At 33.4% G+C, this 18,944-nt stretch overlaps 1 protein-coding gene across 5 annotated transcripts in view; it reads right to left on the reverse strand.

The window, feature by feature from the left end:
• LOC124358067 (chitooligosaccharidolytic beta-N-acetylglucosaminidase-like) overlaps positions 1-18,597 on the reverse strand; it is a 30,222-nt gene extending 11,625 nt beyond the window's left edge. The window contains exons 1-3 of one of the 5 annotated variants that reach the window (XM_046810358.1): positions 18,442-18,597; positions 3,926-4,020; positions 1,379-1,590 (exon numbers count right to left, since the gene is read on the reverse strand). In XM_046810358.1, coding sequence (XP_046666314.1) covers positions 1,379-1,590; positions 3,926-3,990 — 277 coding nt within the window. In that variant the 5' untranslated portion in view covers positions 3,991-4,020; positions 18,442-18,597. The other 4 variants (XM_046810357.1, XM_046810361.1, XM_046810359.1 and 1 more) reach the window with 4 other exon arrangements.
• Between the last annotated feature and the right edge of the window lie 347 nt (positions 18,598-18,944).

An 18,944-nucleotide genomic window follows, 5' to 3' on the forward strand; every position in this document is an offset into this window, starting at 1 on the left:
TTTTGGGTAAATTAAAATGTTAATATTGGCATTTATGTTAAAGATAGTTCTGATTCTGATAAAACTTGGTATGCAAATCTAATTTATGCATAATTTCACAAAGAACTTTTCGTTCTTTATTTTTAAAGATAAATTAAATTAAATAAATCATGGTTTTTACTTAATTGTTTATCTTTTTGGTTGGAAAAGCAAAATGTTCAAAACCTGTAACTATTTGAAGTTTTATAAACAATTTATTGTAAAATAAAGGTTCAAAGATGGCATGAAGTACTTCAGTGCAAAAAATTACTTTTAGAAAGATCAGATTTGATTAAGAACAAAAGTGTACAACTGAGACAATGAGGTCCTAATCGATGTCCAAACATAATTCTCTCACAGCTCCAGAATTTTTTACAAACTGGTGGTATGGCTGGTAAGTGAGTTGCAAATTACACTGACAGTTCACGACTTACACTTAGCACCGAGAGCAGAGCTGATGATGGTGATGCTGTTGGAGTTGACAGGAACGACAGTCTTGTCCACGGTGATGTATATGAGCTGTGAATTACACTGACAGTACATGACTTACACTTGGCACCGAGAGCAGAGCTGATGATGGTGATGCTGTTGGAGTTGACAGGAACGACAGTCTTGTCCACGGTGATGTATATGAGCTGTGAATTACACTGACAGTACATGACTTACACTTGGCACCGAGAGCAGAGCTGATGATGGTGATGCTGTTGGAGTTGACAGGAACGACAGTCTTGTCCACGGTGATGTATATGAGCTGTGAATTACACTGACAGTACATGACTTACACTTGGCACCGAGAGCAGAGCTGATGATGGTGATGTTGTTGGAGTTGACAAGAACGATGGTCTTGTCCACGGTGATGTGTGAGAACTGTGAATTACACTGAGTAAATGACTTACACTTGGCACTGAGAGCAGAGCTGATGATGGTGATGCTGTTGGAGTTGACAGGAACGACAGTCTTGTCCACGGTGATGTGTGAGAATTGTGAATTACACTGACAGTGAATGACTTACACTTGGCATCGAGAGCAGAGCTGATGATGGTGATGCTGTTGGAGTTGACAGGAACGACAGTCTTGTCCACGGTGATATGTGAGAATTGTGAATTACACTGACAGTGAATGACTTACACTTAGCACTGAGAGCAGAGCTGATGATGGTGATGCTGTTGGAGTTGACAGGAACGACAGTCTTGTCCACGGTGATGTGTGAGAACTGTGAATTACACTGACAGTGAATGACTTACACTTGGCATCGAGAGCAGAGCTGATGATGGTGATGCTGTTGGAGTTGACAGGAACGACAGTCTTGTCCACGGTGATATGTGAGAATTGTGAATTACACTGACAGTGAATGACTTACACTTAGCACCGAGAGCAGAGCTGATGATGGTGATGCTGTTGGAGTTGACAGGAACGACTGTCTTGTCCACTGTGATGTGTGCGGGCCGCGGCCAGACTCCTGCGTAGGGGGAACATTGCAGCATACACACGTTGAAGGACAGGTAGGGCTTGTCATCACTCGCAGGCTCCTTCACACACTTGCCCTCATTGCACTGGTATGTGTACGGATAGCTGCGGACATCAGATACACAGCGTGTTTAAACAGTGTCCAGATGTTCAGAGTTAAATATTTTAGGTTAATGATAGGTCTACAATGAAAAAGTGTGTTTTAAAAACACTACAAAAATGAAAATACAAAACTGAAAATACTTACAAAGTACAATTATTTTATAAACACAAAATATGCTATTATGTATTTAACTAAAATCCTTTGTCAATTGTTGGATCAAAGTAAATTCCAATTTGATTTTTTGTATCATTGAATGATGGCAAATTTCCAGAAAATACCTGTTTCCTTCACAATCCTTCCATTGTCAAAAATAAAATTCAAAACAAAGAAAGGAAATTCTAGAAGTTATATAGTGTATATAAATAAAAATAGTTTTCTCACCAGTGCTTTAGCCAATGTTGAAAAAAGAAGTAGCAAATTTAATTTTGTATTTTAAATTTATTTGTTGTTTTATACTATTGATATTCATTGAATAAAAATGTTAAAATTGCCCCTATTTTGTAATAATTTGATGCATGATACATGTAAATCAAAGTAACATTTCAGAAATTATAATAAAAAGTTTTTAGTTTTATGAACTTATAAAAGATATTTAACCATTAATTTATTGAGATGAGTCAATTTTGTTGGGTCATAAAATTATGGTAATTCTAAGCAATATATGGGTCAACCTCGATTTTTCTCATATTACAATATAATGTTCCAATAGTCAATTAGAAAAGGAAATGACTATAATTTCTTGCTGGAAAGCAGTTATAGGAGCAGGCAACCGCGAGAATAACCTATTAGTGATCAGGGGCACTGACGTGATCTGGGCTTCAAATTTGGAACTACTCAAGTTAATTTTTTTTCTAAAAGAGCAAGCAGCGCGAAGCGCTGCGCAGCGGGCAAGCATCGTGCGTGATCTTCGTATATACTGAATTGATTCAGGCAAAAGGAATGACACAGATTCCTTTACCAGATTTTTACGGAGATTTTGTATTGGGCGGATTATATTGGTTTACTTTGCTTTCCAGCATGTAATTATGTGTTTAAAATTGTTTTACATACATTACCTACATTATATTGTAATATGTAATAACAATTTATCAGAAATTTTTAATAAAAAAAGGATCACGCACGATGCCTGCCCGCTGCACAGCGCTTCGCGCTGCTTGCTCTTTTAGAAAAAAAATTAACTCGAGTAGTTCCAAATTTGAAGCCCAGATCACGTCAGTGCCCCTGATCACTAATAGGTAACTCTAAGCAATATATGACCGTCTGGCGGTTGCCTGCTCCCTATAACTGCTTTCCGGCAAGAAATTCTAGTCATTTCCTTTTCTAATTGACTATTGGAACATTATATTGTAATATGAGAAAAATCGAGGTTGACCCATATATTGCTTAGAATTACCAAAATTATTATTTCTGGATGAGATGTATTTTTAGTGATGAGACACCTAGGTTTTGTAATTAATTATTATTTCATTTGTATTTTTGTCATGTAATTATCCACCTTGATAAAATAATAATTATTTAAAATTAAACTTTCAAACCGTTGGTTCAATTTCCACTTTTTTTACTACAATCCTCTTGTCTTTCTGGAGATTGACATATTCCTTACAATTTTAGATTCTTGTGAGGAGGGATGTGGTGGGAGGGGGGGGGGAGAGGGTAGCAAATTTGATTCAAAATCATTTCTTTAATTCTTGTTGAGTCTAGATCATTTTCAAATAAATAATATTTAAGTACAGCACATTTCAAAAATCTTCATTCATAAAGTTGAAAAACCTGGACCAAAATTTCAAAAATAGTAATAATTAATACACTAGGTCCTCTGAATACAAAGTACCCTCTTTATTATATTATCTGCCTTACTGTGTAATTGTGTAAATGTGTTCTTTGTAATTTGCTGTGGTCAAAACAATCAATTTAAAATTTTAGTGTATAGGTTTTTTTTGTGATCCTTAAATTTGAAGTGTGTCAATCAAGAATTTTTTTGGTGGGAAATGTGAGATGATAAGAAAGGATTTTGGATTCAGAAATAATTTATTTGAGTTTTTCACTGAACTGGAATAGTTTTTCAATAAAGAAAATAAGTAAGCATGTATGTCTAAACGTTTATGAACACCAAACTTGTATTAATACCAAGCAGGTTTAATTTATTATCATAAGTATGATTCGAATACTTAAATGTTTTAAAGTATGAAGTAAGGATTAAGGCAATACGCTCTTATCTATTGACTACAATACACTGTTAGAGTCATTTACTACTTTCCTAAACAATTTTTTAAGTATCTCTTCTTCGGAAATACCACTGGTTAGATTAAATAATAGAAAGACTTGACGATGACTTACATATAGGTTTGTCCCAGACACTGGGCAAGCCCAACGACCAGTAGCAGGAGAACAGGTTTAGTCATGTTGGGCACACTGCAGCGACGTGTCTGTGCCTGCAACAGGGAAACAGCTGAGCAATCATGATAACACAGATGTTTCTGGTATGTCATTTACTACACCGTAATTAGTTAATTATCAGTTTCATGAATCTAATCGGATCATGATAAATTACAATGTTACTATTACGCTTGTTCTTTAAATAGTAATGGGGATTATGAGTTATTAGCTAATTTTAATAGAAGGAATTATCTAATACAGGTGCCCTCTATACCACATTGAAATGATTTAAAACACTTTACAAGCTACATCTTTAACCAATATTTTCAAATTTCGTAAATGTGTTTTTTTAATTATCTTGATAAATGGTAAAACCTTAACATTAGGGACTTAAGGAGAAGTTTTCAACAAAGATTAAGTTTAGACTTTCCAAAATTGGGGGATTTAAGTGTTGTCTTGGGGGGGGGGGGTGCTGGTGGACCATCAGAACAACCGTAGGGAGTTCTTCCGATCAAGATCAAGTGGTACTCTAATCCTGGAAAGCCTCCTCATTTATCACACAGTAGTTTTTGTGTAAAAAAAAACATATCTTTTCAGTCCCCGTCCCCGGTGACACGGAAAGTCTCTTGGTTGATCGATTTTATCTTTCCTTGTCCCAACATTCAGTTTTCCTTATTTAGACCTAAGCAATTCACTTCCACATTCTTCAAAAATGCAAATAATTTAAAAAACTTTACAATAAAAACACACACACCTGATATGGATACTTTTGTATAGCCTTTAAGAGGTACTTGAGGAACAAATTAGACAATAGACAATAGATTTGTATTTCTCAGTCAATACATAGTGTACATAGAGAATTGTCATAGATTTCAATACAGTCATAAGGTCATCACTAAACATTTTTTTATATAACACAAAGTTAATCAGTTCTTAAAATAAAGATTCAGTAAGAAGTTTGAAACATTGTTGACTATAAACTACCATAATCTAAAACTACTACTAATATAATTTAAATTAATAAAAACACCCTATTTCATATGAAAGGGTCACAACAAAATTCATTTACCAGATAGTGTGCTTTCAATAACAAAGTATTTTTTATTTTCTTTACCTTTTGCTTGACACCAATTTTTTGTTGCATTTTAATATTTTATTTATTATTTTACAAATTATATAATTTATGGATTTTTCACATTTGGAAGAGTTATGTTGTTTTATCTGTATAAAATTATGTCTGGTATTATTTTTATTGGCATTCATATCACAAGAAAAATTATTTTTATCTTTTTTGTAATATTTGCACAACTCATACAGGTATTAACTCGATAAATTCATGATTTTTTAATCCTGAAAAAGCTTTCTGCAACGATCAGTGGGGTTTTTTTTTATTAATAATTCTTACAGCTCTTTTTTGTATTAAGAATATTCTGTTAACACTTACTAAAGTTGTTCCTCCCCAGATTCCTATAACATAGTTTACCAAACTTTGAAACAAAGCAAAATAGACTTTTCTCAACACTTCAAAACTAACGGTATTTGAAAATATTTTTAACGAAAAACAAATTGAATTAAGCTTTTTTTGTAATTTGTTCAACGTGGCATGACAAGTTCAATTAAGTGTCAGTATGAACACCCAGAAATTTAGCATTAGTGAACTCAACAAAGTTGGCATCAGTGCTATTTATAGTTAATCTTCCAAATTTGATTATGTTTGTTTTATTTTCATTTAGCTGCAATGCATTTGCAGAAAACCAGGTTTTCAGGTTTATGATACAAAGTCAAAGTCAAAATCTCTTTATTTACAAAATTTCATAGAGAAATGTATTGGCGTCAATAATACAATGTTAAAGTTTAAAATTTACAAAATAAATAAGTTGAATTGAGCAGTCTTGATGTCTAAGATGGTCATGTGTCTTGTAGATATTCTTCCAGCGTGTAGAATGGCCTGGTCACCAGCCATCTATTCAGTGCCATCTTCAGTTTCTTGCCCTTCTGAGTCTTTATCTCGATTGGCAGCAGGTTGTAGAGCTTGCGTCCCATGTTACGATGGCTTCCTCCCGTACAGTGATAAATGGTGTGCTGGCAGGATGTAGTTGTCAGCATGTCGAGTGTTGTACTGGTGTACATCTGTTCCCCGAGGGAGTTCATTCATGTCGGCAAACATAATCACTTCCTGGATGTAGAGGGCCACAACTGTCAAGATGCGAAGATCCTTGAAACCTTCACGACAGCTTTCCTTGGGTCCTAGGCCTTTAAGAGTTCTTATTACTTTCTTCTGTATCAGGAGAAGTCTCTGTAGGTTAGTGACTGTGGTGCCTCCCCATATAGCAATGCCGTACCTCAGATGTGATTCAAAAAGGGCATAATAAGTTGTCTTTGCAGTGATTAAATCACTACAAAAAAATCACTACAGTTTGTAATATTGGTATCCAGCAATTACTTGAGGTTAATAGGTCACTCACATCTTGATTTATAATTGATTGTATTGCCTTTGAGTTTTGTACTGTCGGTCAAGCTAATAAAAATGCGTACTGTATAAATGCACTTATCATTTTAAATATTATTGATGTGTATTTTTAATGTAACAACTTGCAAAGATAAAACTGTAAAGTTCCAGCTGTGTGAATAAAGAACTTTAAAGTTAGCTGTACTACTAACCACTTTTAGTGTCGTCTTACACGAATAATAAACCTTATGCCATTGTCCTGACTGTTACAACATGACTTACTGTAAAGGCTCAATGTATATGCATTCAAGAGCCACTTATAGTTTTAACAATATTGTTCCTATTTAGTTAACAATAACAATTATGTATTTAATTGAATTCAAATGTTTAGTTTTAACAAAACTGAATGTTTTAGGAGAAAAAAAAAAACATTTTACTCAAACCTCTGAGGTGGCACCATTTGTGTTTGTCTATATTGTTGTTTTTGAGGAGTGACAGGTCTTTAGGATAATTTTCTTCAAGACGCGCCAAATTGGAAAAAAAACCTTTTTAACTACTGTATGTGTACTGTGTGTGTGTTTTTGTACTGTACTGTACTGTGTTTTTATTTTACTGTAAGCAGTACCAGACTTTTTAAGAGTTATAAAAAAATTCCAAGACATTTTTAGCAGTTTGAATACAGTACGGTAATAAATAGTTTCATAAATTTCTAAATTATGGGACGAGGTTTACAATTATTTTCTTTTTTGTACAACAAATGTATATTAAAATTTTTATATATTACAATGTTCGTAACACATAAGGTAACAAAATTAAAGTTTAAATTTTACTTTGATTTTTTAAGGGTTGATGCTTTAAGGTCTAAAAAAACCCCAACTCTCAATGAAACCAAGTCATACTAAAAGAATACTTCATTTTACATATATCAATCAATGTTTATCACAATATCACCTCTAATAAGACTATATTAGTTATTAAGGCTTTAAAATGTCCTCTGTAGACGAATTGTTATAGTCTCGGCTCTCCAACCGAGAGATCATGGGTTAAAATCCTGGGGAGGTCCAATCACATACTTTGTACTTTAATAAAAAAAAAAACCAGTACACATCGAAGCCGGCACAGCTGACACTCTGAGGCTTAAATGAAATTTAAAAAAAAGGTCTTAAGATAGACAATTTAAAGAAGTTTTATATTTATCTTTTATTTAAAATGTTTGGTGGATTGTAGACTGTCATCACTGTTACTGATCAGCTGTGTTTATAGTGTTTAACCATTAACCCTCAAACTGGCAATAATTTTTTCCTCAACTATCAGGCCATTTTTGAGTGTTTTTTTGACCTGTAATTTAAACATCTTGTAAAAAAGACATGTGTACTGTAAACCTATATATGCAATACATTATTTTTTTCAGGAAATATGGAGATAGTTGTGGTAAAAAACAACATTCATAAACCATAAAATATGGCACTTCTTTTTGAAGTGGTGGGACTGCCTTTGGTAAAGTATGATAATATTGTAAATATCAGAATATGAGATAGCAATTTATTCTTCATTTTATCTAATTTCAGAAAATATATAATGGTATCCAGGTTCTTTTAAAGAAAAATTATACATACTGTAAAAACCACAGATAGTACACGAAACGCTGCTTGTTACTATGGTTACAATTATTTTCAAACATTTACAAGAAATGTAATTCTTACAGTAAATATTTCCAAAATTTAGAGAATTATAATTTATATACTACAAAACAGTAAAAAAAATTAAAAACCAATTTTTAATTTTTTTTAGTTTTGAAAAGTGGTGGGACGTACCTAAATACGTATGTTACTATGGATACAATTTTCAAAATTTTACAAAAACATCATTTTTACACTGAATATTTTCAAAATATACCAAAAATTAACACAGCTATAGCCTAAACAAAGCTATAACAAGCTATAAACCTACATAATAAGTCATACCCATGATATATCAATAATTTTCTAAATGGCTAGACGAAGACTGTCACTGTGACATCACTGTTGCCATAACATGAAAACAAATTTCACCATTGAAATCAATAATTCTTTCTGCTTGAAATAGTATATAAAGAGCAGTGGAGGTGTTGTTTTATGTACTTTATGAACTGTCAAAACACGTGTATATCAAATCGACTATAATGACGATTGCCACACATGGAATCGAATCAGATCGACATTATAATCTCGATTATCAGTTTTTAAGGTTAACATACGTATTTAACAGAGAGAGCGTGCATGTAATTGGTACTGAACATGTTAATCACTCAACGAGTTATTATAGGCAATTTAACTAATATATTTGTGCCCATTTTAATCCGAGGAAAATCAGCTGAATACATTGATTTGAATATTTTGCAGTATGTAAATTAATTATAATTTTAAGGAATAAACTACTATGTAAGAAAACAGCTTACTTAATCAAATATGAATAAAGAAAATTACATATGTTTGATTTATTATTTAAGGAAATAATTTTTTTATAATTATGTAAATACATGTCATTCCATGAATCTTATCTTAATAAAAAAAAAACGCCTGGGAAAATACTGTGGGAAAAAACTGGGGATTTGCATGTTAATAAAGTTATTAAAAAATTACCTCCAGTTTATTTGTATTTTACAGAATGTCAAAAATTTGTTCAATTGATACTTTAAGATTCCTTTATTTTTCTTATGTAGACTCTGCAATTGCGTTTGTCTTATGCATTTATCTCCATAACATCAAAATTTAATTTAAATAAGATACTAACACTTCAAAAAAGGTATATTCGTATTATTTTGAACCTTAATTGGAATGATCCAGTAAAAAATAAATTTTCTAGTTTATATATCATAACAGATTATAGTCATTTATGTACCAAGCTATTTTATACACTAAGCAGTTAATGAGAGCTAAGAAATTACTTTTATTAAGAAAAGGTTATAACTGTTATCATACTAGACAAAAAGGCAATATTGCAATTGAGTCACATCAACTGGAACTTTTAAAAAATAAAAAGCTTACATCAGTGCAAAATTAAAACAATCTTCTTACATATAAAAAATAAAACAAAAAGTATACAAAATTTAAGTATTACTTCACAAACATTATAATTATAATTATTATAATTTTCAAGAGTTTGAAGCATAGCTGTGAATTGTTTATGAGATTACAAGTATATTTTGAGATTGAAATTACTGTAAAATTGGGTTTTATTGAATTTGTGTTTGCTGCATTATTTAGGTTAAGTATTTCAAGGTCAAATTTCCAGAAATATTGTGCAGACATACAGACAGAAATGAAAGTTTTCCAGCCTCCCGAGTGATAGGCTTTGCTGAAGCTCAGCCAATTACAGGTAATCAACGGACTTGATAACGTGTTTTAATTCAATTTAATTCTCATAAACAATATTGTGAAAATTACAGCTTGACAGCAAAGGACAAGCAAGCGTGTTCTGATGTCATGAAGAAAGGAAAAAGGACATCAGCACAACCAGTGAGGACAGAGGCAGTGGGAGGGAATAATGGCAATATTTGCAAACTTGTCCTAACCTGTCCGTGTGCAGGTGAAGAACCTGCTCTGCCTGTCTGCTGTCCTCTTGGTCCTTCTGGACAGGGAAGTAGCTACAGAGGGTCCCCAAAATGTCCCATATTATTTTTAAAATTTGAACTTTTAAGCAAAAAAAATCACCTATGCTACCCTTTTATCTGTATGAAGTATTCAAAGTAGAACAGTCCGCACTAAAATAGTCTGTAGTGGCTGTTGTGTTTTAATCCCTCCTCGACATCAATCACCGTTGCCAGATTTTCGTGTACGAATAATGACATCCATCTAAACATCAGGGAACATCTCATCGAACTATTTTGGGGCTGGCTACTCGTGTGGCAAAATTAGGCACAAATTTCTTCCTCTATAGACTAGACATTATATTTGGCTATTTTCACAAAACCACGAAATTTTATTTATGAAAATCCTATTTGAAAATATTTTTTTTAATTCCCATGTTTTTAAATATATTTTATAGGAATTTTAAATTAAATCTCAAACACACACCAAGTGTTTGAGTAGTGAGTGGAACACTGTTCCAAACTTTTTGTATGCTTAACCTTTTGTTCCAATACTTGACACCTGAAGAAGAAGACAAATCTGACTCTTCGAAATGTTGTGTTTCGTTTATTGTAACACTCAACGATGGTAAATGTTCATAATTATTCTGTTCCAAAAACAGACGTAATTTATGCCATATTTAAAAGTGTTAATAACATAAATTGATAGATCCTTTTTACAAAAAAAAAATTTAAAAAATAATTCTACAAGGTTTATGATTGCAAATTGAAGTTGAGTAATCTTAAAAAATGTATCTAAAGATATTAAATTGATTTCTCACAATCCTATGGTATCTACATCTGTCTTAATTGAGCTTTAACAAAAATTCTAATTAGAGAGAAAAATATATTTTGTGACTTTTTATCAAGCATCTAAAGAAAATGCTTATAAATAAATGCTTAATAAAAATAAAACAAATCAAGCAAATATAATGCTTAACATTTTCACTGTGGCAGAGGCAGGAGTGCTGAGTAGTCTAGTGACACTAGTCAAAATCACTTAGTATGGAACTAATAAAGGTGTTAAGCAGAAGTTAATTTGTATATGCATTGATGTTATTGTTGATAAATTATGTATGGTTGTATTTGTGTTGAATTTAACTGACCTTGTTCAGGTAAAAGGTAAAAAGACTGTTCTTCAGGTCTGTGAAACTTCTACTTAAAATTCAGTAGAAAAGCAAGTAATGAATGTTTCAAATTATGTACAAGCAAAGCAGTTAGGTAATGAAGGTTTCAAATGATGCAGGAGAATAGGAAGTAAATAGTAACTTTCATATGCAAAAGACCTTTTCCCAGTTAGTGTCGTTAGGTTTGACTTTCATAACCCCAGCAAGGAATGTGCGTGTCAGCTGGGTTAACAAATTGAACAAGTACAGTTGTAGTCTATTGAAAATTGTGGTTTAAGTTGGTAAAAGAAACATTTGATAAAATATTAAAATATGCGTTCAAGGTATTATCCAAGTTTGTAGGTACTTATTTTCAAACAAAAAAAATACTGATGTTCCAAAATGTTTTTGTATTGTATTGTGTATAACACACACTACAACTTTTTCTTGTAACTTTACCTTAATCTGTGTGTATTAATTATTTAAATTTTTTGTATGCTTAACCTTTTTTTACAATAACTTGACATCTGAAGAAGAAGACAAATTTGATTAATGGGAAATGTTGTTTCGTTTATTGTAACACTCAACGTACGGAAAATGTTCATAATTATTCTGTTCGGGACTTTCTTTCTGTAACTCCTTATAGCTATTGATTTGGAAAAATTGACCTGAACCGCCATCATGCCTTAACTTACAGCAAATACTTTTATTGATATGAACTTGTGTGCTCGGTGGCGTGTTGTTACTTTCTTAGGTGATTATCTCGGACTCAGTTTTAGGTTGTTACTTGATTATACTGGGTTTGAAAAGAATACTTTTGTTTTAAGTGTTTAACATAAGGGTACTTGAAGTGTTTACAAAGATTTATCCGTTGCTGTAGAGGAAAGACAGCAAGGTAGCGACTGTGCTCATATTGAGGACATGTCAAATAATTGTTGTTGCAGTTGTTAACATGTTAAGGTATTTTTGTTGACATATGTCCCGTGTCACCACACACTGCAACTGTAACCTTGACGACAGGAAAGGGCATTGACATTTACGCTTCACCCTAACTGCACTTGTATGGTTGGACCCGTTCTTGCACACCATCCTGCCATGGACTTTTTTGTGTCTTCAGTGTTTCTTAATAACCACAAATGTGGATCTTTTGAACAGTTACCAGGAAGCTACAATTAACTGTGGATATGTAATGATGCGCTTCATTATTCAGCACAAAATGTCTGAAGCGTCTACAGAATACTAAACCTACGATTGATTTATTTTCTATTCTATGATAGATGCTAGCATTGGTAAATATTCGACATATTTGGTTGGGTATCTAGTGCGAAATGGGATCGTCTTTCTTCATCAAGTACACACTGGTTGGACAAACCTACCAGGCAAGTGTGTTTATAACGCACTAAATTTCAAAGTGTGGTAGATCTTGCTTGCTGTCACAACTATAGGCAGAGTCTCCCACAAAGGTTTTCTATATGAGTTGTTGAAAGAAGGACTATCGATTAGTACTATATATTATAACCACCCACATAAAGTAGAGCTTTAAAATAGGTGGATGAGTGGGGATGTTGGTTTTTTTGAGGTTGTGTGGGAGGGAGGGGTTGTTGCTTTAATATTTATATTAGTGTTTTGGTAGTAGTCGTTTTTTTACACTATTTCCAATTTCTATGATTTCATAGTTTTGTGTCAGTTTTGGTGGGATAGAATTGGTAATGGGATTTTGAGTTGAGAGGACAATCTTTGAGGGAAGAAGTAATTGGTAGTGGGTGATGAGTCTGTTTATTTGGCACATTTCGGAATGTGTTTTGTTGTTTGGTACTCTTGGGCTGGTTTATTAGAGAGTACATTAGAGAAGGGGATGTTTTGAGGGAGGTGTGTGTGCGTTTTTGGGGTAAAGGGCAGGAGGGTATTTATAGTGCTACTGATATTTATTTGTAATGTATTCTCCGTGCTACATGTCTGAGTCCTTTGGTGAGCTTTCCAAAATGTTTGTGGAGTGTAGATTCATGTTATTCTTGATAGTGTTGGCTGTACCTGTGAATGCCTGACTTCTAAAATATGTCGTTTCCATTAGCAAAGATAGAAATTTTTGGCTGCTAACATTGACGATTAATCGGTCTGGGTCATCCTCAATCAACTCTGATGAGCGATGGTAGTACGGTGTTGTTTATTTCTCGGCTTAAGTACATAGAGGTTGGTGGAAAGGTTTGTGTTTTCTTCTGAACAGGTACAGCAATTGCGTTATGGGTTGGCCTCGTCTGGTATTATGTTCACGATCTGAGTACTTCGCCTGATACTGAAATCTTAGTTTAAGACCTTCTTGAAAGGCCATAGGACCGCATGGTCAGCATGTTCGGTTGTAAGGCCTTCATTTTTCGCTTCTCGGTCAGTTGTGGTACTACATTCCAGGAAGTGATGCGAAGTGATTTTCCTTTTGCCCATTCTGTACATTATCTTTCAAGGATATTACATGTGGTTACACCAGTACATATCTACTCGACATGATGACTTACTTCATCCTGCCAGCTCAACCAGATGGATCGGTGTCATAACTGGGAGTATACGCATGGAGGTCATAACGGATGCCCAACCGTGGTAAAGGACTCTGTATGGGGGAAGTACCCTGTAGATGGGCTCTGATCTGATGGCTAGAAGGGACCAAGGCGGTCTACTTCACAAAGACATATCTTGATTAACACATGACCATCGTGAGACTGACCTTGTAATTAGGGATTGCTTACCTCGATCTTATATGTTATACTGGTGTTTTATGTATCATGTATAATTCACCTGGGTCTCTTACGAAATTTGATTAGATAGAGATGGACAGTACAACATCTTATGCTGGACTAAGAAGTACGAAATTATGACTGGCTTAATTTCTCTTTTAGGTTGGATGAAGGGCCACAAACTAGTTCTTTTCTAAGGTAGGGAATATTTTTTGGGGGTACAGTTCTCTATTGCGCGTGCATTTGAGTGTCCGGTGCAGGACTAAGGGCTAATCCTTAACAAAATTAAAACCAAGTCAAATTCTGTCCTAGGTGCTGGAGTGAATGAGTCACTAGTTGTATATATGGTGTTTTCGATACTTAGTGTTCTGCTAGAGTGACTTGTACCACTACCACTTTCCATTTTTTGGTTTAAATTCAAAGGGGTTTTTTTGTTCTCTTAGGACAAGAGGCTTATTGTGACAGCATATTCAGGATGGGTAAGGTTAAGGAGTAGGGTCCATCTCCTGTCGAGATCCATGAGGAAAGATTAGGGCACTAATCTCATCATGTCCTCCTGGAAGAAGGGGAGGCCTGCTCTGAACCAGCCTCTCCAGTCAAAGCAGGCAGGGGGTGGCACACCCTTGTTGAGGCTAGCAAGAACCTCTGATAGTTAGGGAATGAACCCCATCAACTCCCGCAGTAGACTAGACCTATCGAATAAACCCTTGCACCCCAGAATCTTGACATTTACAGTTAGTGATGTGCCGCTCCTGGATATTCATAAGGTTACCCAGATTTGTGTGCCACATCGATTTTTGCTGTGTCCAGTGGTAGGTTTAACTGGAAAGTATATACCAGCCATAAGGATCCCTCCTGGGTTAATTTAAAGGGTTTAAGCATATCCTAATCGAAGTCCAGCTTTTATTTTATATATGAGCTAATAAAAGTTAGCTTCTCTTCCCTTCTCTCAATACTGGAGCTGATACTTTTTAAATTATCTATTATTATGATCAATGAGAGATAATATATTCATAAAGAAGGAAATGTTTCAGCTATCATGGGTGGTTTTCAGACAACGTGATTACCCCACTTAAGCGGAAGGTCTTTGCTCTTACTTAATTTACACAATCTGGAGACATGGATGACTATGAAGTGTACTCTAGCCTGTTGGGAGAAGTAAATATATAACTTGACAACTGCAAATAGTAGTGTTCTATAAATGTTTAAAAGGCCAAATTTAAACGACCAAATTTTGGAAATATGTTAACCAATTTTAGGAGAATTCACCTGGTTCCAGATGTCAATATTGATAACTGAGTTGTATCTGATACTACTGGACTTGTACTATGCTGGAAATTTGAAGAGTACTTCCCTTCTACCAGAGTGGTAAAAAGCAATTGAAAGAAGAATCTGATGTGGTGCATATATTATTTGAATCAAATTTTAACATTCTCCCTATATCTGTTGATATTGCTTAATCTATCATCAGGAGCCTAAAATCTCGTTATGCTTTTGAGATTACTGATATTCCTGCATTCATTATGAAAGGTATATCTCAGCGATCAACAATTCTTTGCTTTTGTAATTGTACAGATAAGTTTATTGATAGGATAAATTTCTTTCATTTATATTTTCATGAAGTCACAATGATTTCAAAGTATAATCCTCAAGCTCTCTACAATTTTAGATGAATATCTGCTGTAAAGGCCATATCAAAAGACACTAAAAAAGGCTGTACGGTATTTTAAATTTTCTTTATTTTGTAGAAAGATATCAACTTATCACTTCATAATAGTATGGACGGCTTCATGAAAAGATATTCGACTGTCAACGTGTTGTTTTTAGCAGTGGCAGGTCCTGAACTGGAGCAAAAAGGTTACTTGACTTCCGGAAGACATTTGACAAGCTTCATAATTTTTTGGGAAGCTTTCAGGTTTTGAATTTTTTTCTTGACTTTATTTATTGGATCAAGTATTGAATTATCTTTTAGAAAGAACATTAGAAGTCAATTTAGTAGATTTTATTCCGAGAATTTCTTTGTCAGTTCAGGAGTGCCTCAAATTTGAGCCCTCTGCTTTTCTCGTTGTTTTCAATGACATAACATCTAACGTTGAACTGTGATGTACAGCTTATTCTGACAGTATTATTGTTTCTGGAGTAACGGATCATTTGTCTCTACAATCAGCCTTTGATTTTGTTGTGGGATTTGTTGAATTCAATGATATGCCCATGCATTTTAATGAAGTGGTAGTTAAGTAATATTCCGTACTGATTTGATGATACTATTGGTATTAGGCCAAGAGAAAGCACATTGTACAGAGTGGTATTCTCATAGATTTGAAGTAAATCTTCTCTAACAATATAAGTATGGTGTTTTTAAATTGGCTCTTGTGATGAGGATCATCAAATTTTTAACAGTAAAGAATCTGATGCTACACAGACACTGTCTTCAGTATTCCACCATTGTCTGGAATAGACACATAGGTTACATACAAATACAGTAATCCAGAATGTGCAAAGGAAATTTCTTTTGGGCATTACTTGAGCTGGTTGGAATATATGCAAGAAAGAAACTTCAACTTCCTCTTCTCTCAGGTGGTTGTACTGTTAGACAATAAATGTCTGCATAATATTAAGAAATTATAGACCTGCGAATGTTATTGACATAAGGTATACCTTTTATATAATAATTCTGTTTGATTGTACCCATTTTTGAAGTACTGAAATCTCAAACACTTAATTCAAAAATATTTTGAATTAAGCAGCTTTTACGGAGTATGGAAATTACATGTGAGTTGTAATTATTGACTTTTTCTCAAACTTAGTTTGTTGCAAGCAAAGGGCTCATTTTTTCAAGTCCTGCAGCTTAACCATCAAAGCTGTTTTGCTAACTGATTTTGAAAAGTACTACAGGTTGTGGGGGGGGGGGGAGGGTGATCCTTTTGGCCAGTAATAGGAGGTGAGTCAAAGCCTCACTTAGTAATATTTTATAAATCACAAAAATATCACTGTTTGATGATTAAAAATTATTCGAATTGTATACAGTGCATAAATAAATCTTATAATTTATAAATATTTTACAATAATAAAACCAGAATTAAATTGATATGCATGTATACTAAAGAATGCCTAAAAATGATACATTTCAAAATTCAATTTCTTAAAATAGTTCTAAAGTTTTCAGTGACCTTAGATAGTACCTAAAAGATTTCAGAATGCTCAAAAAATTAATCTTCAGTCAAAATATTTGTATTGGGGATCCCAGGTCAACAAATTGGCTTTTGGAACATTTCTATCATGTATACATGTCCATGCTCGCAAGCATATAAAACGTAAGTATAGCGTAGATTAAATACTTATATCGCCCAGTTATTTAGAAACCACTCTAAATTTTTTATTTTACTCGTAAAAATGTTTAACTGTTTTTCAAAATAAAACAAACTGTAACTCTTATCAAATTCTCTTTCACAAGTGATTGATGATTTTTAATTCTAGTCAAAGCACAACTGAAGCCAAAATAGAAACCATACAACTGGTCTGATGTTTTTCAAATACAACATGTGTGTGTAGTTTATTAAATTTTCTATAAACTCTTGTTCTTAAACTGTTTAGACATTCAATGATGACTAAATATTTAAAATATACTGTTTTTAAGATTCTTATCATTTATTTATACAGAACAAAATTCAATTACGTATAACGAAATGAAAATTATGTAAATGCTATATGTCTTGAAATCTATGTTTGATGTAATTTTTGATTTTGAGTAAAATGCAGTTTAAAACTTTACTCAAAGATCTTAAAAAACCACTAAGAATTTTCTGGTAGAATGCAATGTCTACAGTGTGTAAAGTGAGATAGTTTTTCCTGTGTTTTAATGATTTATTTATAACTGATTTAGTTTATACAAGAAGAAAACATTATTAGTTTAAATTATTGAAGACAACCAATTCTTAATATTATTCATTGTTTCTAGACTGCTAATATTTTATGTTGTACAAATAAATACCATAAGTTTATTGTAATAAACAAAGTTTGATACATTTCTCCAAATTCCTTATCTACCTGTATTTACTCCATTAAAATGTATAACAAAAGAATTAATCCTTACACATATAAAACATTATAAGAAGTATAAACCGCTATTTAATGTATTAGTATCACTTTGGTTGTCATTATTTCAGAAATATAAAAATAATGAACACCTTTTATTGAACACAGGATCAAAATTTAAGTTACTGACTGCATGTATTATTGTTACACTGAACACTAAACTGAATAAAGTACATTATACTTAAAGTACAAAAAGGCAACTGTTAATTTGCTAAGTGTAATAATTCAAAGAGGCTCCAATATAAGTTTGACAGAAACTACGAGTGATAAGGGATACTTCTGAAATGTTTTTAAAGAAAAATGTGGTTAAAAGGTGTAGTTGAACTGATAATGCACCTATTACAAGACCAATTAAACATAGAAAAGCAGATAAAGTTTGAAGAAAGTGATAATAAAACGGGATGAGCAGCTGTGGACTGTACCATAACCTCAAACCTCACTATGTTTACAAAGTAGATACGAAATCAGCTGACAAGCGCAGCGCACTCACTCACCTGTTCAGTCACAGTGTCAGAATGTGTCGGGAATAGGAGAAAGCAACAGATGGCTCAAGTGTATCGATACTGGAGGGGAAGTAGGCAATGGCGTCCACCAGATCATTATTCCAATACTGACCTTGAACACCACAAACAACTTAGGGAATCCCGTTCCCACACCGCCCTCGTCTACCTTGGTGTGTGCCAACACATAAGGACAGGAATTAATTAGTTGTATGCAGAGCTTCCCGTCAGTTGAAATCAGAGGAGGAAAACAAAACAAATTAGTGTATCAGACCACTAAAGCGATCTCGAAATAGCTTTGTGTTTTGAAGTTTCTGAGGGTAAATCAATTATTTCCCGACGGTATTATATACTAGTGTCATAATACTTAAAAAATAAGAAGAAGCTATAACTAAGAACGTTTGTTTTTAAATCATATAAATGAATTATGCTAAATACATAACACAAACATGTCTTTGTGTTTACTTTAAATTTGTCAATCACCAGAATTTCCTTAA

This window comes from Homalodisca vitripennis, chromosome 3 (genome assembly GCF_021130785.1).
Source record: "Homalodisca vitripennis isolate AUS2020 chromosome 3, UT_GWSS_2.1, whole genome shotgun sequence".
Taxonomy (NCBI): domain Eukaryota; kingdom Metazoa; phylum Arthropoda; class Insecta; order Hemiptera; family Cicadellidae; genus Homalodisca; species Homalodisca vitripennis.